We start from the raw sequence: 26,543 nt of genomic DNA on the forward strand, positions 1-26,543 counted from the left end.
ACTGAGTACTATCGACCTCTACACTGTTCCAGAAAGAGCATTTAGCCAAGGCCCAGAGCTTTCTAAACAAGGTATTTCACAGGAATATGCTATTGTTTGTTAGTGGTAGCTCTGTCTCTTTCCCGGGAGTGTGTTTTGACCTGGGCTTGTTTGGTTTTCGCACATGGAGGTGGCTGATTGCGGAAGCATTGTACATGTGGATTTTTCATTGTTTGTCTGGTCCTTAGCTTTTCTCAGGGAGGGCTTGGATGCTTTTGGTAAAATGTTTTCCTTTCCTTATCTCTGGGGACAACTCTATCCTGTCTCTTCGGTAATAAAAAAAAAGGAGATGTTGGACCAATAGGCCTCTGTGTTCAGCCAGACTTAACTTTACTTAACATAGGGATTCACTTATGCTGTCTGTAATCTGTATCTAAGGGAGGGTTCTGTAATGTTACATGGAACATGGTCTTATAAATCTGTAATGTTTTCATATTTGGGTAATCTTAGAAGAATTGTTTCCACTTTGATTGATGTATGTGCTCAATGCTCAATATGTAACGTTTCTGGTGTATGGACTGGTATACATGGTGTCTTTATGGAGATGTTGTATATTCCACAGTATGGCATTTATCTTATCCATATCACTTCATGAGGACAAACAAATGGCATTACCAGGCCAAGTTAGAAGTCTGATCTGTGTAAAGGCAAGCTTGCTTTACATAGCGTGCCTTTAAATAATGCTTAATATCCTATAGGCTACTTATGCTATGATATTTAAAACTTTTGATACCCTTTTATCAAGAAAATGAAGATGTTAATATTATTGTCAGTTGACTTATTTTTTCATTTATCTTTTTTTTTTTTTTTAATCAAGATCCACTCTGTACATTTTAAAGCTGTAATCACATGCATTTCCCATCATTTACATCTAGATATGAGACTACAGGGTTTAGCAGGCTTGATACCAAGTCTCCCTGCCTTTGCTGGAAGCTATGGACTTCTTTAACTTCATACAACAAAGGAGATGTTGCTGTTACTAATGCAAACAGCATGCTATTGTAAAGAATCTCTATGCCAGCCCTCCCAGATGTTTCCTTCTCAAAGACCATGTGTCCAGTCTGGTTAGCTTAAGGTTATTTTAAGGTGTAATTTATGTATACTCCACTTGTTGCTTTACCTTAGTTAGTGAGTTAGTTTTCATTAGAGGTCTACTTAAGTTTTGAATTGTACCATATTATATCATTTAAGGGCCAATATTACGCAAAACTGACTCTTCTTAGTTTTAAGCCATGTTATAATGTTGGTTCCTCATCAAAAACATACCTGGAGTTGTGTTTTGTTTCATTCACACATGTTTCAGTAACTCTTTATTATTAGTCTGTCTGCATCTCCAAAGCTCAAAATGTTTTGTTCCACCTTGTGATGTCATGAAGCGGTATGTTTATGATGAGGAAACAACATTATAACATAGATCAGAAAACAGCCTAATATGGGCCATTTAACCACAGTATGTGATGTGGTCTAATGTGGCTGTCTAAGCAACCAACATCCATTCCACTTGAATTCATTCTTTGTTACATAAATCACAAGGTGTCTTTCAGGAAAATGTGAAATACATATTAATTAGTGAGACAATATCCTGCGTAAGTTCCCTGATGGAGGGTTCATTGTTTGCTTGTCTCCATGTGATGTTTTTGATTTTTCTTAAAGGTATGGCATTATCTAGCACTGATTAAGGTACCAGTGTTCATTTCTCAAAAAAATTCTTTGAAAAACATGCAATCTTACTGTAAGTGGACTTGCCTCTCCATAGATCTGACCTGGTACTTTGACTGGTGGCTCCTTAATCTTGTCTAAATGGACAATTATGTTTCATTCCATACATCAGAATTTTGTAGGCTTACTCAATCCATTGTAGGGTGGTCAAAAGTATAAAAAATCTGATACTAATTGATACTAAATCTAGTAACGAAACGAGATACCCATTTGAACAAGTATCAATACTAAAAAAAGTCACACCGACAGGGCAGAATTGAACCTTTCCTGTATAGCTTTAGAATGATCTTGAGATGTATCAAGTATAAAACCATACCAAAAATATACCTGGACGACTCGAGGAACTATTATTTAATGTTGAAAATGACATTCTACTGTTTAAATAAGTAATATTTTGTGGTATCAGAATCTGTATTGAGTATCGAGTCTATTCCTTAGTATAGAAATTTGAGAGTTTAGTATCATCACAACACTAGTCCATTGGTAGATTTTCTTTCATTTTCTTCATAATTGTCATTTTTTACATTTTAAATAGACAGTAACATTAAAAGGCATGAGCTGTAACAAATAAATAGCAAACACAAGTCACTTATTCAGCCCTCTATGCATCCATTTTCTTCCTCTTATCTGGGCCGGATGGCAGGGGCAGCAGTCTAAGCAAGGACTCCCAGACTTCCCCCACCCCAGACACTTTCTCCAGCTCCTCCGGTGGGACCCCTAGGCGTTCCCAGGCCAGCCGAGACACATAGTCCATCCAGTGTGTCCACTTATTCAAATCTCTATAGCTCAAATCACTCAAATCATAACGCATTACAACAACAACAAAAAAAAAAAGAAAAAAGAAAAAGAAAAATCTCCCCATTATTGCAAAGAAAAAGTACACATGATAAATACTGAGCCCCAAATATATATTGTTCTAGCGCGTATAGCTCATGTATATCTCGGAACAGCAGACTAGGGGCTGAAAGCTGACCTCACCTGTCGTAGGAGTCCAATGGAGCAGCTGGACTTGTAGTTTGCTCATGAAGATGTTTCACAAGGGCTCTTCTGATTTATGGCTCTGTTTCCCATGAGCTGTAGTTAGCTGCCACTCACATAGGTCAGGGCTCTGTAAATCTTCAGACATATGGATATACTTTTTAGGCTCAACTCTGTATGAAGTTGGGTGTACTCCACTTTACCCGATTTCTATGGATGTCTGCTTTATATATTATATACTGTTGAGTTGAATTAGGTCGTTGATTCCAGAGTGCTTTTTAAATGCATTGCCTAGTTCTTTACTTGTCAATCTTTCGCCATGTTACCTTTTATTGTTTTGAAAATGCTATATTCACAGAAAACCACATATAAGTCCCTTTACTCCCCACATTAAGTACCTCCCCGCTTCAGAGCTCTATCACAACACAGAGTACCTAGTGAAACTACTGCACATTGCATCAGGTTTGTTTAGTTGCTGTGTACATTTTTCTTTCTATATTTATGGATAATTGTCGTGTGGGAGCATGGGTGACAAATGGTGTGGGCTGAGCATTAGACAGAATCTTACAGCTAATTGCAAAGAGGGTTCGAATAGGACCCAGGAGAGATAGCTATAATACAATGGATGACATCTTAAACCTCTTTAGGCAGTTTTTGATGAGGAAACAACCTTAGAACATGGTAGAAAGCTAAAAAAAAATACATATTACATCCTCTTTAATGCCACACTGTGGAACATTGAAGGCAAAACAATAACATCTCCATAGGGATAATTGGTGATGGACCCTCTACCTTTAAGTAGAAGGTTGGTAGTTCTAAATTGTCAGCCAATATTGTGTCAGAAGTAAGACATACATGTGTTTTTATCACCAAATAGTACAATTTTGAACATCTCCATGGAGACAAGCAGTTGACGAACTCTCCACCAGAAAAATTGACCTTTAATGGGCAAACATTAACCTACAACTGGATTCTTCACATCTGTCAGATCAAGTTACTTCCTTGGTTTGATGGCCACATACAATCTGCATATTAGAGTACATTCCATTAGCTTTATCTTCATTGCACTACACAACACTGCAAATAATGGTTAACTTTTCCGCACCTTTCCACTTCTTTACATGCAGTAGAGACAGTCCTGCGTGTTGAAAGCAGTGCTGAAAAACAGTGCATAACCAGTCACGGCCCAGACCTCTCTAGTAACTCTCTTTTCCTTTCACCACTCAGCATCGATCGCCCTCTTGCACACTTTTGTCTTAGGTATTCTCATCACCCCTGATACTGTAAGTGTCATGTGCCCACCTGCTTCCAATCTTCCATAGCGAACAGTATTGGTGAGACTGCATATGGTGTTGACACTGCAAGGTCATCAAGGACTTGGATGCAGCCGGGACAAAGGAAAGCTGCTGATTTTACGGCTGTTTGGAAATACCGCAGTGTCTCGCGCCATTAGGGCACAGGGAAAAAGGTTTGACTTGGATTAAATGGAGTCGTGGGTCTGCATTTTATTAGGAAAAGCAATAGAGAGACTGAGGACACAGAGCTTATGATGCAAGACGCCTGGTTGTTTTCAAAGCACCTCCGACAGTGTTAAGTATGGACAATGGCAGAGAATGGATGTTGTGTAATTGTACAGCTAACACATGTTGAAGTAATAAATAGTAAATTGAATCTGTTAAGTAATACAACAAGACAAGACCGATACTTTTAGTGCGTTTTCAGATGGAAGCAAGAGCCATTCTGTGCTCTGCAAGTACCACCATTAACTCACACCACATTTATATAGACAATGTGGGTGTTGTGTCTTTTTGTGTCAAGAATCAGGAAGAGGTTTTGGTTGTTGTTTTTTTCCATGTAGCTAAGGTTATGTTCCATTTCCACCAACTCTATAGTTTTTAAATTTAGTGTTGCCTTGTTTCATAGAACGGAATGTAGCAATCAATAGTTGTGGTCTAAAGTTAGTTAGAAGTTCGTCCCATACCAGAGAGAGTCCTTTAAAAGACATCTTAAAAGGTTTCCATTAATAGAACAAAGAAACAAATGAGAAGCATATTGTCATGTTTTAAACAGAAGGATGACCCAAAATGCAGGACTGCTCTGGAAAAGTTCTTTAAAGTGACATAAAGAACTATCAGAAGTAAAACCAAATCCAAAAATCTAAAATGCTAGCTTACAAGACAAGACGCACACAGAGGAACGAGACGAGACGAGTGGTGAATCCCGAATCCCACTTTCGACATGGACATCAACGGTTGATCCACTGATCCACAGGTTGGCGGTGCAATTCCAGCTCCCACAGATGAATACTGTCGTTGCGTCCTTGGTCAAAACACTTAACCCACCTCACCCCCTGTCTGCATACCCTGGTGTAGGAATGTGTCTGTGAATGAGTGAGCATTTCCTTGATGTAAAGCATTTTGAGTGCCTTGAAGATGGGAAAGCGCTATATAAAAATGTGACCATTTACCACCATTTGACCCCGTGAGTTTTTTGTAGGTCACTCATTGCATGTATAACTTAATTCAGTGGACCTTGACTTATCTCCACCAGCCCTCCACCCTTCCCTGAGCTTATGTCGGCACTGGCTCTGTCTACTAACACACCTGTCTTTGGCTAACATGTAAACTGTGGTTCATTTCTAGTTTACACTGAGTTTTAGCAGCCATAACATACTCACTTAACTTATTATGTGATATAGTCAACAGCTGCAGCCTTGTGGAGTAGATATTCTTCAAAGGAGGGAACGTGGGACTTGTTAGTTGTTGTAGCCTAGGACACGGGAAGGAGGGGGCCCAACAGTTAAAGTTGCTGAGTTAGTGGTTCAGATGTGAAAACCTTGGGGCATTTGGTCTTGTATTTGTTTGCTAGACACTTCGGCACCATAATGGCCAAGTTCCTTCTCAAAATATACAAGGTGTGGAGTTTGTCATTTTGATATTTCTAAGACATTTGAAGGTTTCTCTGGCTAGTTTTGTATGGGCTGCTTCCTACCATAAACATTTTTAGGCCTATAGAAATTATATGTTTTTTAACCTGTTTTAACTAGTTTGTTACAAAGAAACAATTTTAGTTTATTGTGTTTATACAAATGCCTCAGTTTATTCTTCATTCTGACCTTAGTACTCAAGTATAACATTAAAGTTACCTATCTACCTATGTGCTTTTTAAATAAATTTGACTTGACTTGACTATCTCCATGGAGACAAGAAGGTAGCACCACTAGATCAAGTTACAGGTCAGATCTGTGTAGAAATGAGCCTGCCCACAGTAAGAATGCACGTATTTTACCTATAAAAGGCCTAGAATTGAAATGCAAGATAGATAAGTGTAATGCTGTAGTGTGGAACATTCCAGTCAAAGCAATGACATCTCCATGGAGAAAAAGACAATTCAGCCCCATTGCCAACTTCGGTCACAGTGTGCGACGGGGTGTTGTAAAAGTCCTACTGACATTGGGTAACTATCGCGACTCTTGACAAAAAAAAAAAAGAAAAAAAGACTTCTTCCTAATTTTATTTTTTGTTGAATGATTCTTTGTGTATTTAGGTGTGAGACAGGGGAGCTGATTATACTGCTACCTGACTGTCAATGCAATCACGCACTCAGCATACACAATATCTAGCATTTCCAAATAGTCCATTGACGAAAGTAGGTCAAAGAGCTGCTGCTAAGAGGAGTCCACCTGAACTCTGGAGTGCCATTACTTTGTTAAACCACCTCTCCGAGCAGGTTTTGCCAACACATGAAAGGCTCTCAATTACACTCATGTATGGAGCATATAATAGAAACCATATGCAGGTAATGGCAGCTGAGTCCAGGTTTATTTTGGTCTCATTAAAACTATTACTTTACCAAAACACAGTGATGGAGTCTTGAGGTGTGAGTGCCATAGCTCTTTTTTGCTTGCACAGAAAAAAAATCCAGCTTCTTGAAAAATGTGCAAATACTCTATAACTTGTACCTGCAGTATTTTGGATATGTTTTGGTATTATATATATATACCACTAGTTCTAAAACTTGTGATGAGTGCCCTAATGAACTCCTTTTACTGTATCTCACTGTCTATACTGGTTCTCTACCCTTTTCTTTGTGTCAATAGCACTTGTATGGTGGTTAACTATCTGCAGAAGCTTAGGTGAAGACCTCATAGGAATTTATACTGGAATTTTTCTCACATGTGACACTGGAAAAATGTGCATGTGTTGAAAAGTGGTACAGACAAAAGTATTTATTTGAAATCAAGTTTGGATTTCTGTTGGATTCCTGAGACAGTTATAGGAAGTTTTCATCTAGTCCCAGCTCTGATTTCCAAACTGGTTTTGCTAAAAAGACATGTATATGGAGATTGTGAATTATTTTGATTTATGGTTGTTGATAATGATTAACATAAAAGTGTACAGTTACAATTGTTGTTGAATGCATCTGTCATGTTGGGAGCCATAGCAAAAGAAGTTCTTCGGTCGAACCCTTTGTCCAGTTGACTTCATTTAACCCTGCTTTCTCAAAACAATATTATTATCTGGATTCCTTTCTTTTGACCACAAGAAAAAATAACAAAATCAAATTGACCTAATAATATTGTTTTGTTGAGTATTGTCACACCTGGATGAGTAAAAGTACATACAGTTAACCTTTGCCTGACAGTCACAAGGAATATGCTCAGACTTAGCCTTATCCACTCAGTTTCCTATTCTCATTCCTCACTGTTGTTTTCTGAAGTGTGTTTTAAAGAAGTGTTCATAACCCAGGACCCGGGGCTAAACGTCCTGACAGCCTGCTGTTAATGCGAGTAGTAGTCCATGCTATCTGAGGAAGAAGCTCATTAGGCCGTAATGGCTGCCACATGTTAAGGACACTCACAGACTAAGCATGTCTCCATAAGGCCCCATTGTTTACCAGGTTCAGTGCTAAGTCTGATGGCCATGTGCTTGCAGAATTTACAGTAGCAAAGGTAAGGAAAAATGACTCCTCACTGAGTTCTTGCTGGCTGTGCACATGGTTAAGACTGTGGAATGAGGTCAGTATGGGATCCCTGGGCTTTACAGGCTAAAGCCACTACTGAGACTGGTATGTTAAGTAATGTAACACCTTGAGAGACATATATTAGTGTAAATTACTTCATTAGTATATAGACAAATTGTCTGTCCAAAACGTTTGCAGATTTGAGCTTTGTTAAATTGACCCAGGTTTATTTTGTAGTGGAAAGAGTACTGTGAATTTTTGCTCAAGTTAAAACAGATGCCTGATCCACCTCAGCTGGCTCCTCTCAATGTGGAGGAGCAGCAGCTCTACTCCAAGCCCCTTGTGACTGAACTCCTCACCCTATCTCTAAGCCACCCTGTGGAGGAAACTCATTTTGACTGCTTGTATCTGCAATCCTGTTCATTTATTTATTTATTTATTTGATTGGAACAATGCCTGCTAATGAACAGACATGATACAACATGAATGTAAACACACTGGATTATGGCCAAAGGCAAATTTCCATCCCATTACCCAAAGCTGAAATGCACAGTAGGTCAGTGATTAGAGCGTTTACCCACAAACAAAGTCTGGCAGTTCAATTCCAGCCCTGTCCAGTGTTACTGTCTGTGTTTCCTTGGGAAAGACTCTTCAACCACTTGTGCCTAATGTGGGGTGGGAGTGACTGGTGGAAGCAGATGGAGCCGTATGCGCAGAATGGCAGCATTGGCTTCTGTCAGTCTACTCTAGGACATCTTTAATGTGTCATTTGTTTCATTATTGAAACACAGCCATCTTAAAAATGCATGTCATGTTTACATGTCTTTCTAATTATTATTTTGTCTGTGGTAAATACCTGTCATAGTTTTACATTGGTTTTCAGTTTATAAAAAACAGTCTGTGTAATCCCTAATTCATTCAAGAGTGGTCCATGGTAGAAAACTCTTCAGCCTCAGGTAATCATCTTTTGAAAATTGTAAAGAAAATTTAAACAAAAAAGCTGAAAATTACAGAAATTAGCACTGTTTTCTAAAAACAAGTCCCTCTATCTGTCTTCAATACAGAACAATTCCATCTAAAAACAGGGACAATTTGCACACTGTACCAATAGTAAAACTAAGTAATTTTGGATAAATCCTAAATATGTTGACTATATGTTTTAGAGAAACAGGTGTTAACCGTCATTCACATCTTAAGCTGTTTTGCATAGCTGTCAATATAACCGCATAATTTTTCACATCATCTGTGCTTTTGCTGTATGTTGAGGTAGCAGGGCATTCACTAAAATCAGTTTTCATAGCTGAATTTGATCAATCAGTCACTCAAATTGTAAATCTTATAAATTCTTTAGAAACCTTCCAGAGAGTCTCCCGTTGCAGATGCCAAGTATGTGCATAGTGCTGAACATAGGGCACATAACTCCACTCTGACATCTCCGTCTGCTCAAATCATTCTCTCCCCTCCTGTCTTTCGGAAACACAACACGTGTTACTTTAGCAGATGTGCGAGGTAACTGCTGGTCATATACGAGTAAATACTGCACTCTGCAAATTTTTGGTCATTTTTATTGTTTATTTCTATCCTCACCGCATAATTTGGAAAAAAAGCATTTTAGCAAACAGAACAATTGACAAGCTATAAGCTATAAATAAATGAGTTGAGGATGAAAGAAATTTGGTGTTCCATAGAGACCGTGATCCATCACAAAACCTCACAACAATTATACAATAGCATCGTTCATCAAGCTGAGAGTAATGCATGGCTGGGGCCAGCTCAATCAAGCCAATCTACAAAATACAGAAGTTCAAACATGTTTTATAACAGCTTTTATCTTTGATTACAAAAGTGAAGCCTATTATGTAAGTGATTTGTGAATGGCTTGATTTCTTCATTAAACCAACACATGCAAAGTCAATAAAAGTAATAAATGACTTAACCTCTTTAGATTTTAGGTGAGCCAGTAGATGCTTATGAAGCCAAACCATTTTATTTATGTAGAACAATTAAAAACCAAAGCGCTTCACAAACAGAAATACAAAACATTTTGCTGCAACAAGACAAAAGTAAAACAGCAGCACTTGTTAAAAGCCAGATCATACAGATGAGTCTTTAATAGAGTTTTAAAATTATCATTAGATGTGGCATTCTTTACATGGATCGGGAGCTCATTCCAAAGTTTTGTGGCTATAATGGAGAAGGCCCTATCACTTTTGGCTTTGAGATGGGATGGGGGAACAATCAGTAAGTGCTGGATCTGAAGGCCCGAGAGACTGAGTAAGGAACCAGGAGATCAGACAGGTATCAAAGGCAGCATCATTTAGAGCTTTAAAAACAAATAGCAAAATTTTCAAATCTATTCTAAATTGCACTGGTAGCACTAGCATAACATTACTTATTTGTTTTTTGAAATTTAGGGAGGAGTCAAGATACAAACTAAGATTTCTGACTGAACTATGAAGGCTGACTAAGCATGTTTAAGGTGGCTTGTGTGGGGCCCAAATAAAGTCACTTCTCAACATAGACATCTTTGGGACAGTGGTCAAATTCACTGGCGGTGTGATTCCAGATCCCACAGATGAATACTGTTATTGAGTCCTTGGGCAAGACAGTTAACCCACCGCGCCCCTAATGTCTGTGTACATTGTGTATGAATGTGTGTGTGAATGGGTGAGTGGTTCCTTGATGCAAAGTGCTTTGAGTGGCTTAAAGATGGAAAACCACTGTATAAAAATGCGGCAATTTACATAATAGTTTTTAGAGTTTTTGTCATGGCCCCTTTTTAGCCAACTAATCGATCAGCAGGAGATGTCTTGTATTCAATGTAAAAATGCAGGGTTGCTGGGTGCTTCCTTAGAGAGAGTAGAGCCACTGCTCCTCTACATCGAGAGGACCGAGCTGAGGTGGCTCGGGCATCTGTTTCGGATGCTTCCTGGATGCCTCCCTGGGGAGGTGTTCCGAGTATGTCCCACAAGGAGGAGTCCGCAGGGAAGACCCAGAACATCCTGCAGGGGCAATGTCTCTCGGCTGGCCTGGGATCGCCTTGAAATCCCATCAGAGGAGCAGGAGGAAGTGTCTGTGGTGAGGGAAGTCTGGGAGTCCCTGCTTGGACTGCTGCCCCTGCGACCTGGCCCCAGATAAGTGGAAGAAAATGGATGAATGGACATTTTAAAAAATATTGCTGTACTAATAAGGCACCACAGCCTGGTCCTGGTGAGCTCGTACCATATGAGGTTAGGAATATTTTCAGTATCATTTACATCTGCATTTCCTACTTGTTAATAGTTCCTCCACAAGAGATCAATAAGTGACTTGATTGCTTCACCGTATGAGGACCGCTAATAGCCTTTTAGGGACAGGAAAAAATGTACTGGCCTGCTGAGATGATTGAAAATGAACCTACTTTTTGTCAATAACGAGAAGCGCAGAAAATGTACTTTGGCCTGAGGAAAAAGCAAGGTCATCCAAGCTAATAATAATGTTTGTTTTCCATGTGAATTGCAATGTACCATATTAAAATGCATTGACTTATGCAAAGTTCACTGAGGTAGGTGGTACACAGAGCGTGATGTGAACTGTCACGCTATATGGATGAAAAGATGATTGATTGCCCGAAAGTCAAAAGGAGCCATATTTTTTTGGAATGAACTGAGTTTCACCTCCAGATGATGTACTTAGATCACATATTCTTAACAGACACATTCAGCCTGGAAACTTTCACTCAAAAGGTCATGTTCGCGAACTTGTCAATATTTTGTTTATTGAGACTTGAGTGATGTTGCGCCGATCCAAGCTTATATGCGTGCATGTATAGCGTTCTCCATCTTGTGTAGGCCATGGTAACAGGTGAGGGAGCTAAAGAGTGGACAGACTGCGGGGGGAGTGGTGGATGTAATGAGGCATGGGCAGTTAATAAAGTAAAGAAACACTGAAGGGAAGGTTAGATAGCTTATGTGAGAATGGACACATCTGGATATATTTACGACTTTGGTGGATCTTTGATGAAGCAGGCTGTAGAGGTGCCTGACAGCTGAAATGTCACAAGGTTGGTCTTCATTTGCCCTGTTCTTGTAATCTTCTGGACATCTTGAGTTAGGTAGGGCTGTAGACGTTTAGTGGTTTAGTTGATTAATCAGTCTACCGAAATTGGGAATTGTTAACTAATTGTTTTATTTTAGTGATAAGGATTTATATGGGACAACAACAGAAAGGAGAAGGAGAAGAGTCAGCTGAAGGTTTGTTTGTCATTTATATGTAAAAAGGCAAATTAAAGTCATGCTTCACTAGTTGAATCTGGCTTTGGATACATACCGTTTTTCTTGGTACTTTTCTTTGCATAAATGGTTGTTTTTTGGGGTGATAGTCGCTCAGTTGATAGTTTTTGTCCACTGATTAAAGGTTTGGCAGTTCAAATCCAGCTCTCGACAGAAACATCTTTGGGAGGGTGGTCAGATCCAATGAATACTGCCGTTGTGTCCTTGGGAAAGACACTTAACCCACCTCGCTCCTAATATCTGCGTACACAGGTGTATGAATGTGCGTGTGAATGGATGAGAGGATCCTTGATATACCATATTTTGAGTGCGTTAAAGGTGGAAAAGAGCTATATAAAAATGTGACAATATATCATTTACCACGTCCCGTGCAGGTGTAGTCTTGTGAGTGCAGTTTGGATCAGATATATAGAAATACTTTATAGTTTTTTAAAGTTTTTGCCATGACTCCTTTTTAGCTGACTAATCTATCAATACAAGTACATGTCTTAATGAATTTCTGTAGCCATCATCTGAAGCTAAAAGAGTGAGGTCTTAAACTTAAAAGTGCCATAATGTGATTGTATTACTATCTTCAACATGCATGGACTGATCCCATCTCAGGAGAAACTTTTAGTGTCACGGTTGCACACTTTTCCATTTCTATCCACCGTCTTCAATTGAAAAATTTGATGAAAATCAGTTTCTTGGTATTTACACATCCCAAAAGAACAGCAATTGTCTTTGTTTTGGCTTACTATTTCATATATCGTATATTATCATATCCAGTGGGAGTCGTTGGCTGTTCACGTACCATTTTCTACTTCATGTAATAAGCATAAAACTGATCTATAACAAGATGTAGCGTTGCACAGAGACACTCAAGTGGAACGTTGTATACCATGAAGTTTGTTGCATGTGTTTTTCCAGCTGCAATTCAAGTTTATTTATATCGCACATTTAAAACAACTTCAGCTGCCCAAAGTGCTTCACATAAAAGTCTGCAAAAATATACATATAACACGATGCATAGGAAAAGAACAATAAAACACCAAGATATCCTGTCTAGCTAGTATTAAATGCCAGGGAGAAGAGGTGGGTTTTCACTCTAGTCTTAAACTGTGTTAAAGACTGAGAGAATCTGACAGACAGAGGGCGCTGTTCCATAGTCTGGGCACTGCCACAGAAAAGGCTCTGTCACCTCTGGTCTTGAGCCTGGCTTTGGGTACAGCCAACAGGAGCTGGTCAGCTGACCTCAGGGCTCTGTGTGGAGTATAGGGCTGCAGTAATTCTCTCAAATAAAGAGGACCCATAAAGTGCAGACATTTAAACACAATCAATAACATTTTGAATTGCACCCGATATGAAACATTAGCCAGTGCACAAGTGAACAGCACAGGTGTGATGCTGATCCTCTCAGCTTTAGTTTTTGTTAGCAGACAAGCTGCAGCTTTTTGGACATACACTACAGTGAGGCCTGGTCCAGCCCCACATACAAAGAATTACAATAATCCAGACGTGAGGTTACAAATGCATGGATTGCTCTTTCACAATCCGGCTGTGGAAGGGAGGGCTTTACATTAGCAAGAAGCCTCAACTGAAAGAATCTGGACTTTATGACAGAGCTAATGTGCTTGTCCAGTTTGAACATAGACGCCACAATCACCCCAACATTCCTCACTGCAGGGCGGCAATAAGAGGACAGAGGACCAGTCACAGGAGGTACATGAACTTATAGTTGGACATCACAGGCGCGTCACTACAGGAAGTGTGTCTAGCTTGCTAAATGAACTAGAGTGTTACTAAGCTTAGTATCCTGATGTTGATTCCTAGTGACTATAAGCTGATATGGAGAGTTCATTAGGTCAGTAGGGAGAAGTGAGGATCAGAGTGGAGATGTGTAGGGGGCAGGGTGCTCGGAGCGAAATCTTGTGACACCTATTTATGAGTAAATGAAAAATACAAGTACAACCTTGTTAGGGTCTCTGGTGACTAACGGAGTGCATCAAACGTCCTATTAGGAGAGATATACTACCAGTGAAAAGTTTTGACACACCCTTTCATTCAGTGTTTTCTTTTTGTTTTTTTGTTTTTTTTCTACTACTTTCTACATTATAGATACTTACAGAAGACATCAAATATATGAAGTAGCGTGCATGGAATTATGTAGCAAAGAAAAAAGATTAATAATTGTACTAAATATTTTTCGACAAAGCAAAGAGTGGCAGCTTTGAAGATTTGAATCTAAATTAAATTAAAAAATAGTTGAGTTTATATATAAAATGTGGAAAGTGGTAAAAATAAAGAAAAAAAATGAATGAGATGTGTGTGCATACTTTTGAGTGATAGCATATATACCTACAAAATGAGTCAGGTTTCCCCCATGGTCTAGACATGGAAAAAAGGCTGATGGTTCTGCTGCTGTGGTGTAAATGGGGTGGAGGAGGTTTGTAAAATGTTGCTGAAATTATGAGAGACAAAGTAGAAGGCTTTGATTGGCTGACAGTGACAGTCATGTGACAGCAGGTAGGGATAGGACACCTTATTTGCTGCCGCCATTACCTGCATGACCTTTGAAACCAAGTATGGGTGTGGCCAGTGTCATGATAATGGCGACCCATCCTTAGTTTCTGAGGACATGTAGATTGTTCATCCAGTTTCTCTAACCGCTGCTGCTCGGGTCCTGACTAGAACCGGGAAGTACGAGCACATAAGTCCTGTGCTCAGGTCTCTGCTCTGGCTCCTGTACCTCAAAGAATAGACTTTAAAGCAGCTCTGCTTGTGTATAAGTCTCTCCATGGCGTAGAACCAAAGTACATCTCCGACATGTTAGTGCCATATGAACCATCTCACACTCTGAGGACTTCAGGGGCCAGCCTCTTGCTGGTGCCCAGAGTCAGGACTAAACATGGGGAATCAGCATTTCAGTCTTGTCTAATCTAATGTGAGACAGGCCTCTACTTTGACAATGTTTAAATCAAGGCTCAAAACAGTTCTGTTTAGTTGTGCATATGACTGAAAGGTTTTGGGTTTTTTTGCACTCTTCTGTTTTAATGGTAATTTTATAATGATTATTTGTGATTATTTATGTTTTGATTTGTGTGATTTTAATGTCTTTCTTATTCTGTAAAGCACTTTGAATTACTTTGTGTATGAATTGTGCTATACAAATTTTGCCTTGCCTTGCCTTAAGACCAGGGATGATCTTCTTTTATGAAAATACATGTTGAGGTTGCTTTGTATCAGTAGCATTTGTTCAGTTTTTGTTAACTTTACCCACAATTGTTTTGAATATTAGCTTTACAAATGCATGATTTTGGATCTTAAAGCAGATCTATTGTGCTTGTGTCTGTTCTGTAGCTGGATCATTATGCTATAATTTACACATTTTAAATGCAATATTCATCAACTTAATAAAAGAAATGAGTTCATTGACTTGACTGGCATTAGAAAACTGCAGTGCACTATGGGAGTTGACATTGTTGGAAATGTCATCACAACAAACAGTCAGTGCCTCCTGTGGATAGTTGTATATCACGCTAGCGAGTAGCAGATTTTTTTTAATTTATTTGCACCAAAATGACTATGAAATGCTACCAAATACTCCGAGTATCACCAATTAAAAAAATAAAATTGGAGAGCGAAGTAAGTACAAACCAGTGGGCGTGTGCCTGTGGCAGTGAAAATGAGGGTTGATCGACAATATGCCATCTTGAAAATAAAATTAAAGACCTGCTCAAACGTGCACAAATCAGTCCAAATACAATTTTGAGTAAGTAAATGGTGAGGGGAAACAACTATAACATGGTTAAAAACTCTGAAAAGTAGATTTTCAATAGTAGGTCGGCTTTAAAATGTGTTTAAAAGTGCACTAGACATTTTTTTCTGGTAGAGGGTACGTCACCTGTTTGTTTCAATTTAATGTGCTAGGTTTTACACAGGATATCACATTTGGCATTTTTTCCAAGCAACGGACCAACTTACAGGTCAGATCTGTGGAGAGGCAACCCCTTTAGCATAGAAAGGGGTCAGTAAGTTTTCCAGAATGAAATGAGATCTGTCTGGTGATTGACAGGTGGATTAGCCAATTGTATGTGTCAAAACAAATATGGCTACTTATGAGGAAAAAAGAATGAAAAGTCACAGGGAACTAAAAAACATTGTAGATTTCTGCAGAATCAGTGAGTGAAGCACTAAACTTTTATTTTGTTCAATATGATTGGTGACCAACGAGTTCATTCGTTTCACATGGCTCACTGAAATAAACAAATCATGTTACTGTCTGAATCTGGCTGAAGGTGTGATGGAGGGAGTGGGAACCAGGCTGATATCCCTCTGTATAAAAAGCACACAAAAACTGAGAGATATCACTCTGAACTTGCCAGACAAATGTAGCCAAAATACATTTATTATTCCAAATGTTCAGTTGAATGATGTCTGTCTTATCTCAGTAACAGATTAGCCTCTTGATGCTGTCATAAACGTTTGGCAAAGAGATACAATTCTGGATAATTCAAAGGGTTCTTGTTTTACCTTAACCTTTGCTTAAAAATACCCAAACATCAGGGGGCTGGGGATAACTTTGTGTTAAATTACTACACTACTGTGATCAAAAAGCTCAGAGCGAAGTTGGAACTTAATTACAAGCCAAGTAATGAGCAGATGCGCTGATTTATAGACTTACCATGGTTTATGGAGATAGGCGCTAACGCTGTTCGGCATGCAACACATTCCTTGTTTTTCTCCTATCACCTAACCTTTTTCCACTAAGTTCTCCATGTGAAATCTCCAGGTGATTGCTTTGTAGGTCCTGCCAAAGCTGAGATGTCCTATTAAATACTTTTACAGATGGGGACAGAGCACTGGAGTTCACTTTCATTTCCTCTGTTTGGTCCCCAATGATCAGGAAGTGCCAACATAAGTGATTCATTTTGTGTCAAAATCTCAACGGCTTTGAGATCCACTGTGGCGATATCTGCATTTTATATCCTTTGTCTGATATAGATAATAGTGTTCAACAACAAGTCTTAGATAATACTAGCATGGGAAAGAAACAGTTTGCACCACGGAAAGTAAGGCAATATGGGCTTTAGATGAAGCTGAACTAATGTTGAACTGCTGCTGTGGACCAGTGGTTCCCAACCATTTTATCACACTCTTAGCACACTCCAACTCAGATAGCAGGCAAAGAAACCTGTTTACTATAGCAGTAGGCTGTATTGTCAATGATAATGTAATGCAATGATACTGATGTACAGAATGCTCCAAAACATTCTGAAAGATGTGAAGTTAACTGCAATGAACCATTCCTACTTGACTAGGCAGGTGTAGTTATCATTAAAAAAGTACAACAGACATTATAGATTGAATTAGTCACTTTCTGTTAGGCCTATATGTGTAAAGAAAAAGTTTATTTGAAAAAACAAAACAAAAATCAGCAAAAAAAAAAATCACCTTTGCTTTAGTTTAGTTTATTGGTTTATTTGAACAGGGACCATGTGCAAACACATTAAACTAATGAAAGAAGAGATGCTTTACACCAGATTTAGTTAGATTTTAGCTAATTTCCACCTGCAGTCCCCGGGCAGGTTAGCAAACAATTAAAATACATCCAAGTATCCATCCATTTACAATCAAACCATGCATTCTCCCATTATTTCATTTAAAACATCACACTCCACATTTCCACTTTGATTATAATATAGGCTAAGAGTTGTACATTTTAGCTTTTTCCCTCAAAATCAACCCAAAACATGCACAATAGATAAAATCCTACTGCTAAAGGTAGTCCTGACCAACAGTAGCTCAAGATCTGGCAATATGATGCAGTGTCTACGTACACTGATGTATGTATGTGTGTGAATGGGTGTGTGGTTCCTTGATATAAAATTCTTTGAGTGTCTTGAAGGTGGAAAAGTGCTGTATAAAAATGTGACCATTTACTATATGTAGCTGTTGATTCTTTCCTCCAAAGTCCAATACTTGAAAATAGGTTGTCTTTTTTGTGTTTTCTGATACCACAAAAATGATATAGACTCACCTTGTAACTGTAATCTCTGGTTTCAGTTATTCTGTACTTTCGCTCAAAGATTTTTACTATAATTTTAACTAGCAATGACAGATTGTGAGAATGGCGAGGGAGAGAAGGAATGAAACCTCCCACACTTTTCTCTGCTTTAGGATGTAAATAAAACATCAAGACGGAACCCCGCGAGGATTAAGAAAGTCCAGCTCAAAAGGAAGCCAAATGTCTGCTGTCTTGTCGCACATGATTGAGCAGTTGTGCTTTGTGTTGGCTCAATCGACTCTGTAATGCCTCTCTTTCAGATGTAAACGAATGTGAAGTGGACCAAGGCGGCTGTGAGGGCTACTGCTGTAACGTCATCGGGAGCTACTACTGCAAGTGTCCAGAGGGGAGCAGACTGGGCCCGAATGGCAAGTCTTGTCAGGGTAAGATGGCTGCACTCTGTAACATGTGAGATAGGGGGCGCTTCTTATCTCAGCAACAAGGTCATCCTGTGTTTGAATAGGTTTACTCCAGGCATTCTGCTTTGTCGCATCAACCAACAAAATTCACAGTCTGGTCCTCAAGATAGATATTCCAAGAGGTCTCCTGTCTCAATACTAACCAGCCTTCTGTGATTATACAAAGTTATGCATTTTCAAGGCGGTAGATAATCGATAATCGTATTACTTTAAGCCTTTAGGATCACATACGAAGTCCTTTGACACAACTCATCAGACTTGACAGAACAGAAGATTGTTTAAAGGTACACTGTGTTACTTTTCTTGAGATGTTATTACTTTGCCTGAGTATTCCACATCTGCGTTTTATTTATTTACAGGTGTTTTTATTACTCAAAAATTCCTTGAAAAACACGCAACTGTGGCCTATTACTTGAAGTGGTGCAACCGATTTGTGTCCATGAACATAGATAACATAAATGTCATACTCATCTCCATGGAGACAAGCAGGTGGCGTATCCTCTACCAGAAAAGTTACATCGTGCAAGGAAAACTGAAAAACAAGACTAGAATAGTAGCTGCAACATATTTAGCAGAGAATCCATTATAAAGAGACATGGTTTACATTAGGCCGTTATCCTCAAGGTCCAACAAACATCCTGAATACATTTTCATAAACTGTTTTTGCTTGCTCTTATAATGAAATCCCTGCCTTGGTTTGTTTACACAGTTTCTATTTAATAAATAATACATGCTTCTATATACAGAATATAAAAAGATGACATTGTTGGTATTTTAGGGCTACAGGGTTATACATCATATCACCCAAATGCAGATCCCCTTTACATTATAATGTAAAAATGTGTTTGTTTTTATTTTTTCTGCTGTGAGGCTGAAACAAGTTACAGTAATAAATTAACCGAAACTGCAACAAATCAATAAATGATCATCATCTAATTGAGTTTACAAACTATTGTTGTTCTGGTCTCTACACAGACAGTCTGTACATGGACAGTCTCTACACAGACAGTCACTACACAGACAGTATCTACACAGACAGTCTGTACACAGACAGTCAATACATAGACGGTCTCTACACAGACAGTCACTACACAGACAGTCAATACATAGACGGTCTCTACACAGACAGTCTGTACACAGACAGTCTCTACACAGACAGTCTGTACACAGACAGTCTGTACACAGACAGTATCTACACAGACAGTCTCTACACAGACAGTCTGTACACAGACAGTCACTACACAGACAGTCAATACATAGACGGTCTCTACACAGACACAGACACTGTACAAAACATGCCATGTGCTTAGAGAAGAGGTTTTATGACTCAAACAGAGTGGTACATCCAACGACACAGGACATGTGTGAATGTTTTGTTTTGGATGAAAAACCTACTGTGTTTGCTGTAAATATGCTCCATCCGGATGGCAGAAAGCATCACTTTGTCTTCATAAGGGGAAATACATATCTCACAGTTACATCCTTTTGCAACAACTGATTGATTCATCAAAAGAATAATTGCTAGATTGATCAATTTGCAAAATCATTGCTAGCTGCAGATCTATGAGACACAATTTTGAATAATTAAGTTTTGATTCTGATTGATTTTGATTTAATGCTTAGTTTGATTTCACCAAATTTACTCTATACAGATAAGTTATTATTATCACAGCAACACCAGGCATTTAATGAACGTTGCACTTTTCATATTGTACAGCTTTAATGTAAATACTTTAAATAGAATCATAGCATTCATTTCCACATTTGTGTTAGCCTGGATTATATGTCAAAGAGGTGAGGATTTGGTTTAAACCAGTCTGGGTCAGTAGAAATACCAAGCAGGCTGACTAAGCTAGCCTCTGTCTAGACTCTGTTGTAAAAAAAAGAATTGTTCCAATCCAAAAACAGTGCAGTCCTTAAACTCCTTCAAGCCATGTGTGGCGATAGTAGCAAACTTGGAGGTCCATTTATTTTTGCAGAGCTACAGGTGTGAACAAGCTGCTGTGACCTTCAACCTTGTAGACAGGAAATAGTCACTCTGTAATAATTTACAAACTAACCTGGAAAGCAGCTGTTGGCTTCTTCCTAATGTGTAGAAAGTATTTTTGTGTACCCGTAAACAGTAGGCTCTTTAACGATGACTCATAAAATTGTGAAGTTACTAAAAAATATGTCATTGTGTCAAGCTCATTATTATTATTATTATTATTATTATTATTATTATTATTATTAGTAGTAGTAGTAGTAGTAGTAGTAGTAGTAGTAGTAGTAGTAGTAGGCCCATTCTGGATGCATTGAGGCTCATTTCAAAGGCAAACATCAACTTGTTGTTTATGACTGTAGGTTTATTTATCTGTAACTGACTACTCAAAGTACTCAGTTTCTTTAAATTGCAATACTCGTTAAATCCACACACACATTATTGCATATTAACCATAGATTGTGTATGTTATTAAGTGATAGGGCAGACTATCTCACAATCTTTATCTAAAGTCTTGCTGGGATTAGAATCTCTTTTAGAGTGGAGCACTAGCTCTAAGGGGGACATAGTTTAGTAATAAAGTCCTGTATCTGAAATCTCTTGCCAGAGGACACAGCAGCAATAAGCAGTTGGCTGAGTGAGAGCCAAATCAACAACCCACCGTCAAGGGAACGACACTTCTAAACCTCTGCACCACTAGGCGGAGGTTTGCACTATGGGTTGGTAGAGTGTTTGTCCACTGACCTGAAGGCTGATAGTTCAAAGCCCACTCTCGACATAAACATCACTGGTTGAGCGCGGTCCAACTCCAGCTCCCACTGATGAATGCTGTTGTTGTGTTTTTGGGCAAGACACTTAACCCCTCTCGCCCCCAGTGTTTGCGTACACTAGTGTGTGAATGTGTGTGGCAATGGGGGAGTGGTTCTTTGTTGCCTTGAAGGTGGAAAAGCGCTATATAAAAATGTGACAATTTACCACTGCCTGCTCTCAAATGGACCTTATCGATCTAATACATTTGGACTGCTTGAGTGGATGGTTTTGTCATAGAGCAGAAACAATAACAATGCATTTCTAACACAACTGTTTTTTTTTAATGCAATCCAAAGCAAACTCTTCGCTTCAAACCATTTTAGTCTATTCCCTGATTCTGTCTGACTCAAAAAGACCACCTGTTGATTGTCTAGCTGTTTGGCAACTGTTTCTGTTTCTGTGCACAGTCAGATGCTTGGTCAGCTCAGTTTATTGCAGAGACCTTCAGTCCTATGACCCCTGACACCAGCTTCACCTCCACCACTGCTGCACAGACAACACTCGGGCTATTGTCTGCTCTATTCAAATGCTTTCATGTCACCCCATCAATGAGTGTTAACTTTGACAAATCCTCTGCAAAAGTGTGGAAGAACAAAAGAGGCCAGACTAATCCAATCATGCAAATAGTTCCTTTTTCCATATAGATATAGAGTGGATAGTGTAAGAATATAACAAATGAAAGTCAAATCTAATCAAGAAATGTAATAATGAGTTTCTTTTAGAAGACTTTTGGAAGTTTGATTAGTCATATAGTAGACTAAAGGGGGAAGTAGAGTAAAACTAGCAAAAGCACTTGAGTATCTCTGCAAGATCATGTATGTGACCCAGACTGCACTCACGCGACTACAACCACACAGGAGTTCATGCAAAAACAACTATTTATACTAGAAAGTTAGCTACTGTACATAACCTGTTATTTGACAAAACTATCAGCACACCTCTTTAAGTCTGTTTATACGCCATGATCATTCATAGATAACTACATTTGTTGGTGAAATTTGTAATCCAATAATCTTTGCCTTTTTAAACTGATCTTTGTCAGTGTTTGATCTGAAGGTTGGCAGTTCAAATCCTGCTTTCAATGAAAACGTAATTGGTTGCGTTCAGGTCCACAGATCCACAGGTTACGATTCCAGCTCCCACATATGAATGCTGTTGTTGTGTCCTTGGGCAAGACACTTAACTCACCTCGCCCCCAGTTTCTGCGTACACTGATGTATGAATGTGTGTGAGATTGGGTGAGTGGTTGTAAAGCACTTTGAGTGCCTTGACGGTGGAAAAGTGCTATATAAATATGTAAACATTTACCATTTTACCGATAGCTATGTTCAAATTATCTGACTTTTTAGGAACTGTGTGTAAGATTTAGATTTAAAATTTTATTAACTTGACCTACCTGTGTCTAGGGATCGGACAATGTTAAAATTTAGACTAACAATATTATCACAATAATTATTAAACCAAGGTTTACAGTTTTCGAAAAAGTCACTAAAACATCAGTTACCGTAAATTTCAGACTATTGAGCGGACCTGAATATAGTCCGCACCAGGTAAATTTTAAAAGATAATACATTTTGTACATACACTGTCTGGCCAAAAAAAAGTTGACACCAAAAAGAAAAAAAAGGTCACGCATTTTGTTGGACCGCCTTTATCTTTGATTATGGCATACATTCGCTGTGGCATTGTTTCGATAAGATTCTGCTATGTCACAAGATTTATTTCCATCCAGTGTTCAGATGACTCATGATGGTAGAGTCTGACCGCTGCAAAAAGCCTTCTCCAGCACATTCCAAAGATTCTCAATAGGGTTAAGGTCTGGACTCACACATGGACAGTCCATGTGTAAAAATTATGTCTCATGCTCCTAAACCACTCTTTCACAATTTGAGCCCGATGAATCCTGGGATTGTCATCTTGGAATATGCCCGTGCCATCAGGGAAGAAAAAATCCATTGATGGAATAACCTGGTCATTCAGTATATTCAGGTGTCAGCTGACCTCATTCTTTGAGCACAGACTGTTACTGAACCTAGACCTGACCAACTGCAGCAACCCCACCCTATTTGCTTAATTAAATTCAGGTGGCAACTTTTTTTGGCCAGGCAGTGTATATAAGCTGCACTTGAGTATCAGCTGCCGGTTTTCATGTTGAAACATGAGGAATTTACACAGAAAGACGGTAAATTGTAGGTATTCAGATTAATTCATGGTTGTTGTAAAACCATGTGCTGCTGCTAGCAAGCTGTGCAAACAGCTGTGCACTTAGCTGTGCAAAATGCTATTCAACTAGCGCTAACCTAGCGATAGCAAAGTCGACAAACACGTACCATTATTCATACAAATCCAAACTAACACAAGCTACATTCAATAGTTTATTTCAAATGGTATGTTACATACAAATGATATTTTTGGCTGAAGTTTGCCAAACAATGCAGGATGGTTGTCTCGCAAATGTGCATGCAGGTTGCTCGTGTTTGCCCTCGGAACCACAACTTTATTTTCGGCAGGCTCTGCAGATTGGTGGCTCATCGCCTTGTTGGTCTTGTTTTTCAAAGTCATAATAATTCCATACATCAGACTTCCCCTTCTTGAGTGGAGGATATGTCATCGAGATCCAGATCCATTGCCTGCTAGTCATGATGGTGACTGACGATGATGAAGAACCATTCCTAATTCAGAATAGGCACAGAAGCTAACAAGTTTCATTCATATGATAGAGGGCCCTCTTCTGGGCAAATACTCTTCTGTATTGAAACCGGAAACACGAGGCAGTCTGCTGCCGTACAGGCGATTATAATCGTGGGCAATGATCATGATTATTAAAAAATGCCACGAACGATTAATTGCTGACCTTTTTATCGCAATTAGCGATATTGTCATATATTGTCCCATCCCTACCTGTGTCCCAAGATACAAGGTAAATATGTTGAATGTATTTTTAATTAAAAAAACACTGGACATGATTTATTAGACACGAGTCTCTCATTTGGGTTGCCAGTTCAGCGCTGAAATCCAGTTTGTTTAAATTCTGGAGGTTCTGAGCTTTCACATTAGACTTGGCCTTTCCGTACTCGATGTGAACTATATCTGCAGGTTTAGGCACTGGCAACCCAGGTGCAGTTTTGATTGATGTCATGTATATATTTTTTTAAACAGTAAGAGTATAGGCAACAAACTCTTCCTTCAAAGTTTTTTTTTCAAGAATTCCCCCACTACTTCAAAACTTGGTTAAACAGTCAACTTATTTTGGCAGTGATATTGAAAGGAAAACATGAAGTAAACCTTAATGACACATACATGATTCATAAGCTTGTCACAATAACACATTTAGAAGTGCAATACATTGCTGAAGTAACGGTGATATTGAAACCAAACCATAAAGCAAAATGATCCCCAAAAACTATTCTAAATGTACAAAATGACCAAAATTTTCCCAATAGTATAAAGAAAAAGTAGCTTCGATAAATATTGACCCCGAAAAAGTACTGTTCCATCTAGCATATAGTGAACGATAAGTCGATATAATATTTACAATGGCAGCACTGTAACAATACTGTGATTGTTATGATCTTGCTGTAGTATGAGGGCTTTCCATTTAGTTGTTGTAACCTTGTAATTATTGGGCATCTGGTACAACAACTATGCCATGTTACTCTGCCACACACAGACATACCGCATTATATTTGCAAATGATTTTCAACCATTACTGGAGGTGTAAAATGCTTTGACCTTCAGGAAACCGTAAGTGCTGGTTTTGCATGTAAACCAAACCACATGTTCCTAATGTTAGCCCAGTGTACTCTGCTCTGGCTCTGCACACTCACTTTGTCATCAGCGCAGTGAAACAGGCAGGACAAGCAGCTGATGCCTTGTCCAGATGTGCACTCAGAGCCTGCATTTGTCCTTGAGTAGAGCGTGTTCAGGTATGCGAGGGGCTCCTGTCTGCAGAATACAACCTCTGCCCAGGAATTCACGGCAATATTCCGGAAAGTAATTGATTGCATGAGTACTGCTCGGACAGCACGATACGCCATTCGTCATTCAGTTGTAGATGCTGGAGGGTCCCCAGAGGTGTGCAGAGTGAGGCTATTTATGGTCAAAATGGAAAGCAAAAAAAACCAAATGCATATAGAATTTCTCAGATTGCTAAGGTTGTCGAAAGCAGCGAAAGTATCGATACCCAGATACTATTGATACTTAACTAGTATCAAAACTAGATGCTCATTTGAAGTACTGCCAAAACAATTACATAAACAGCACACAATCAAATATTTTTTTAAAGATCTGGATCTATATCAGAATTTGTTTAAAATGATATGTTATTATGACAAAAAGAACCATGAATTTCTGTCCAAATTCTATAAAATTGTTAAGAGTATTGAGTCTTTTTCTGGTATCAAAATTGAGTTTGAAATGATCATATGGCGACAATAGTGGGAAAAAATGGCTCAGTTGTTTGTCCACTGATACGAAGGTTGGCGTTTTGAATCCCGCTCTCGACATAAACATCATTGGTTGAGAGGTAAGATCCACTGACCCACAGGATGGCGGTGCGATTCCAGCTCCCACAGATGTTGTTGTTGTGTCCTTGAGCAAGACACTTATCCCACCTCACCCCCAGTGTCTGTGTACGCTGGTGTGTGAATGTGTGTGTGAATGAGTGAGTAGTTCCTTCATGTAAAGCGCTTTGAGTGCCTTGAAGTTGGGAAAGCACTATATAAAAACATGACCAGTTACCATTTAGATACTATACTAGAGGTTATAAGATGGTTCTAATAGAAATAAAAGAACATAACCCTTATACAATTGTCTTCCATGTTAATACAATGTTGCTTGTTTCACTCATAGTTCCCATATGCCTCCTAATGAAGGACCATTGATTACAATTTGAAACTTACAGCTAATGTTATTCCTGCCATAAAAAAAAAAAAAAAAAAAAAAAAAATCATCCTTGTATGAGCCCTTGAGTCACAATGGAAGGATGATGTACGCCCTTCTCCTCCTCCTCCTGACAGTGAACAGGTCTGTCAATGGAAAGTGGTGTCTGGTACTGCAACTACCTAAACAACAGACGGGGATGTGATGATATCAAATTTTATTGTGAGAAGGAACATAAAAAGTCTGATTATTCACAGGACCACAAAACTAGTGTGTGACCTGCTTTATGGAGTTTTCGGAATGTTAAAGAATGTTAAAACCGATTAACCAAATATTCTTGACATCCATAACACGTACTGCAGTCACAGTGCTAAAATTTTAAACTTGATATCGAGACTAAGGAAATGATTTTGATATTGCAAGGATGCTTTGAAACA

The 26,543-nt window shown here is 38.8% G+C and overlaps 1 protein-coding gene across 2 annotated transcripts in view; it reads left to right on the forward strand.

Annotated features, from left to right (window-relative positions):
* Positions 1–26,543, forward strand: part of megf6 (multiple EGF like domains 6) — an 88,746-nt gene that overhangs the window by 3,214 nt on the left and 58,989 nt on the right. The window contains exon 5 of one of the 2 annotated variants that reach the window (XM_055226252.1): positions 18,276–18,398. The exons of the other annotated variant lie outside the window; for it this stretch is intronic. Within the exon in view, the coding sequence (XP_055082227.1) occupies positions 18,276–18,398 (123 nt within the window). The remainder of the gene's footprint in view (positions 1–18,275; positions 18,399–26,543) is intronic. 2 annotated transcript variants of the gene reach the window in all.

This window comes from Periophthalmus magnuspinnatus, chromosome 13, assembly GCF_009829125.3.
Source record: "Periophthalmus magnuspinnatus isolate fPerMag1 chromosome 13, fPerMag1.2.pri, whole genome shotgun sequence".
Taxonomy (NCBI): domain Eukaryota; kingdom Metazoa; phylum Chordata; class Actinopteri; order Gobiiformes; family Gobiidae; genus Periophthalmus; species Periophthalmus magnuspinnatus.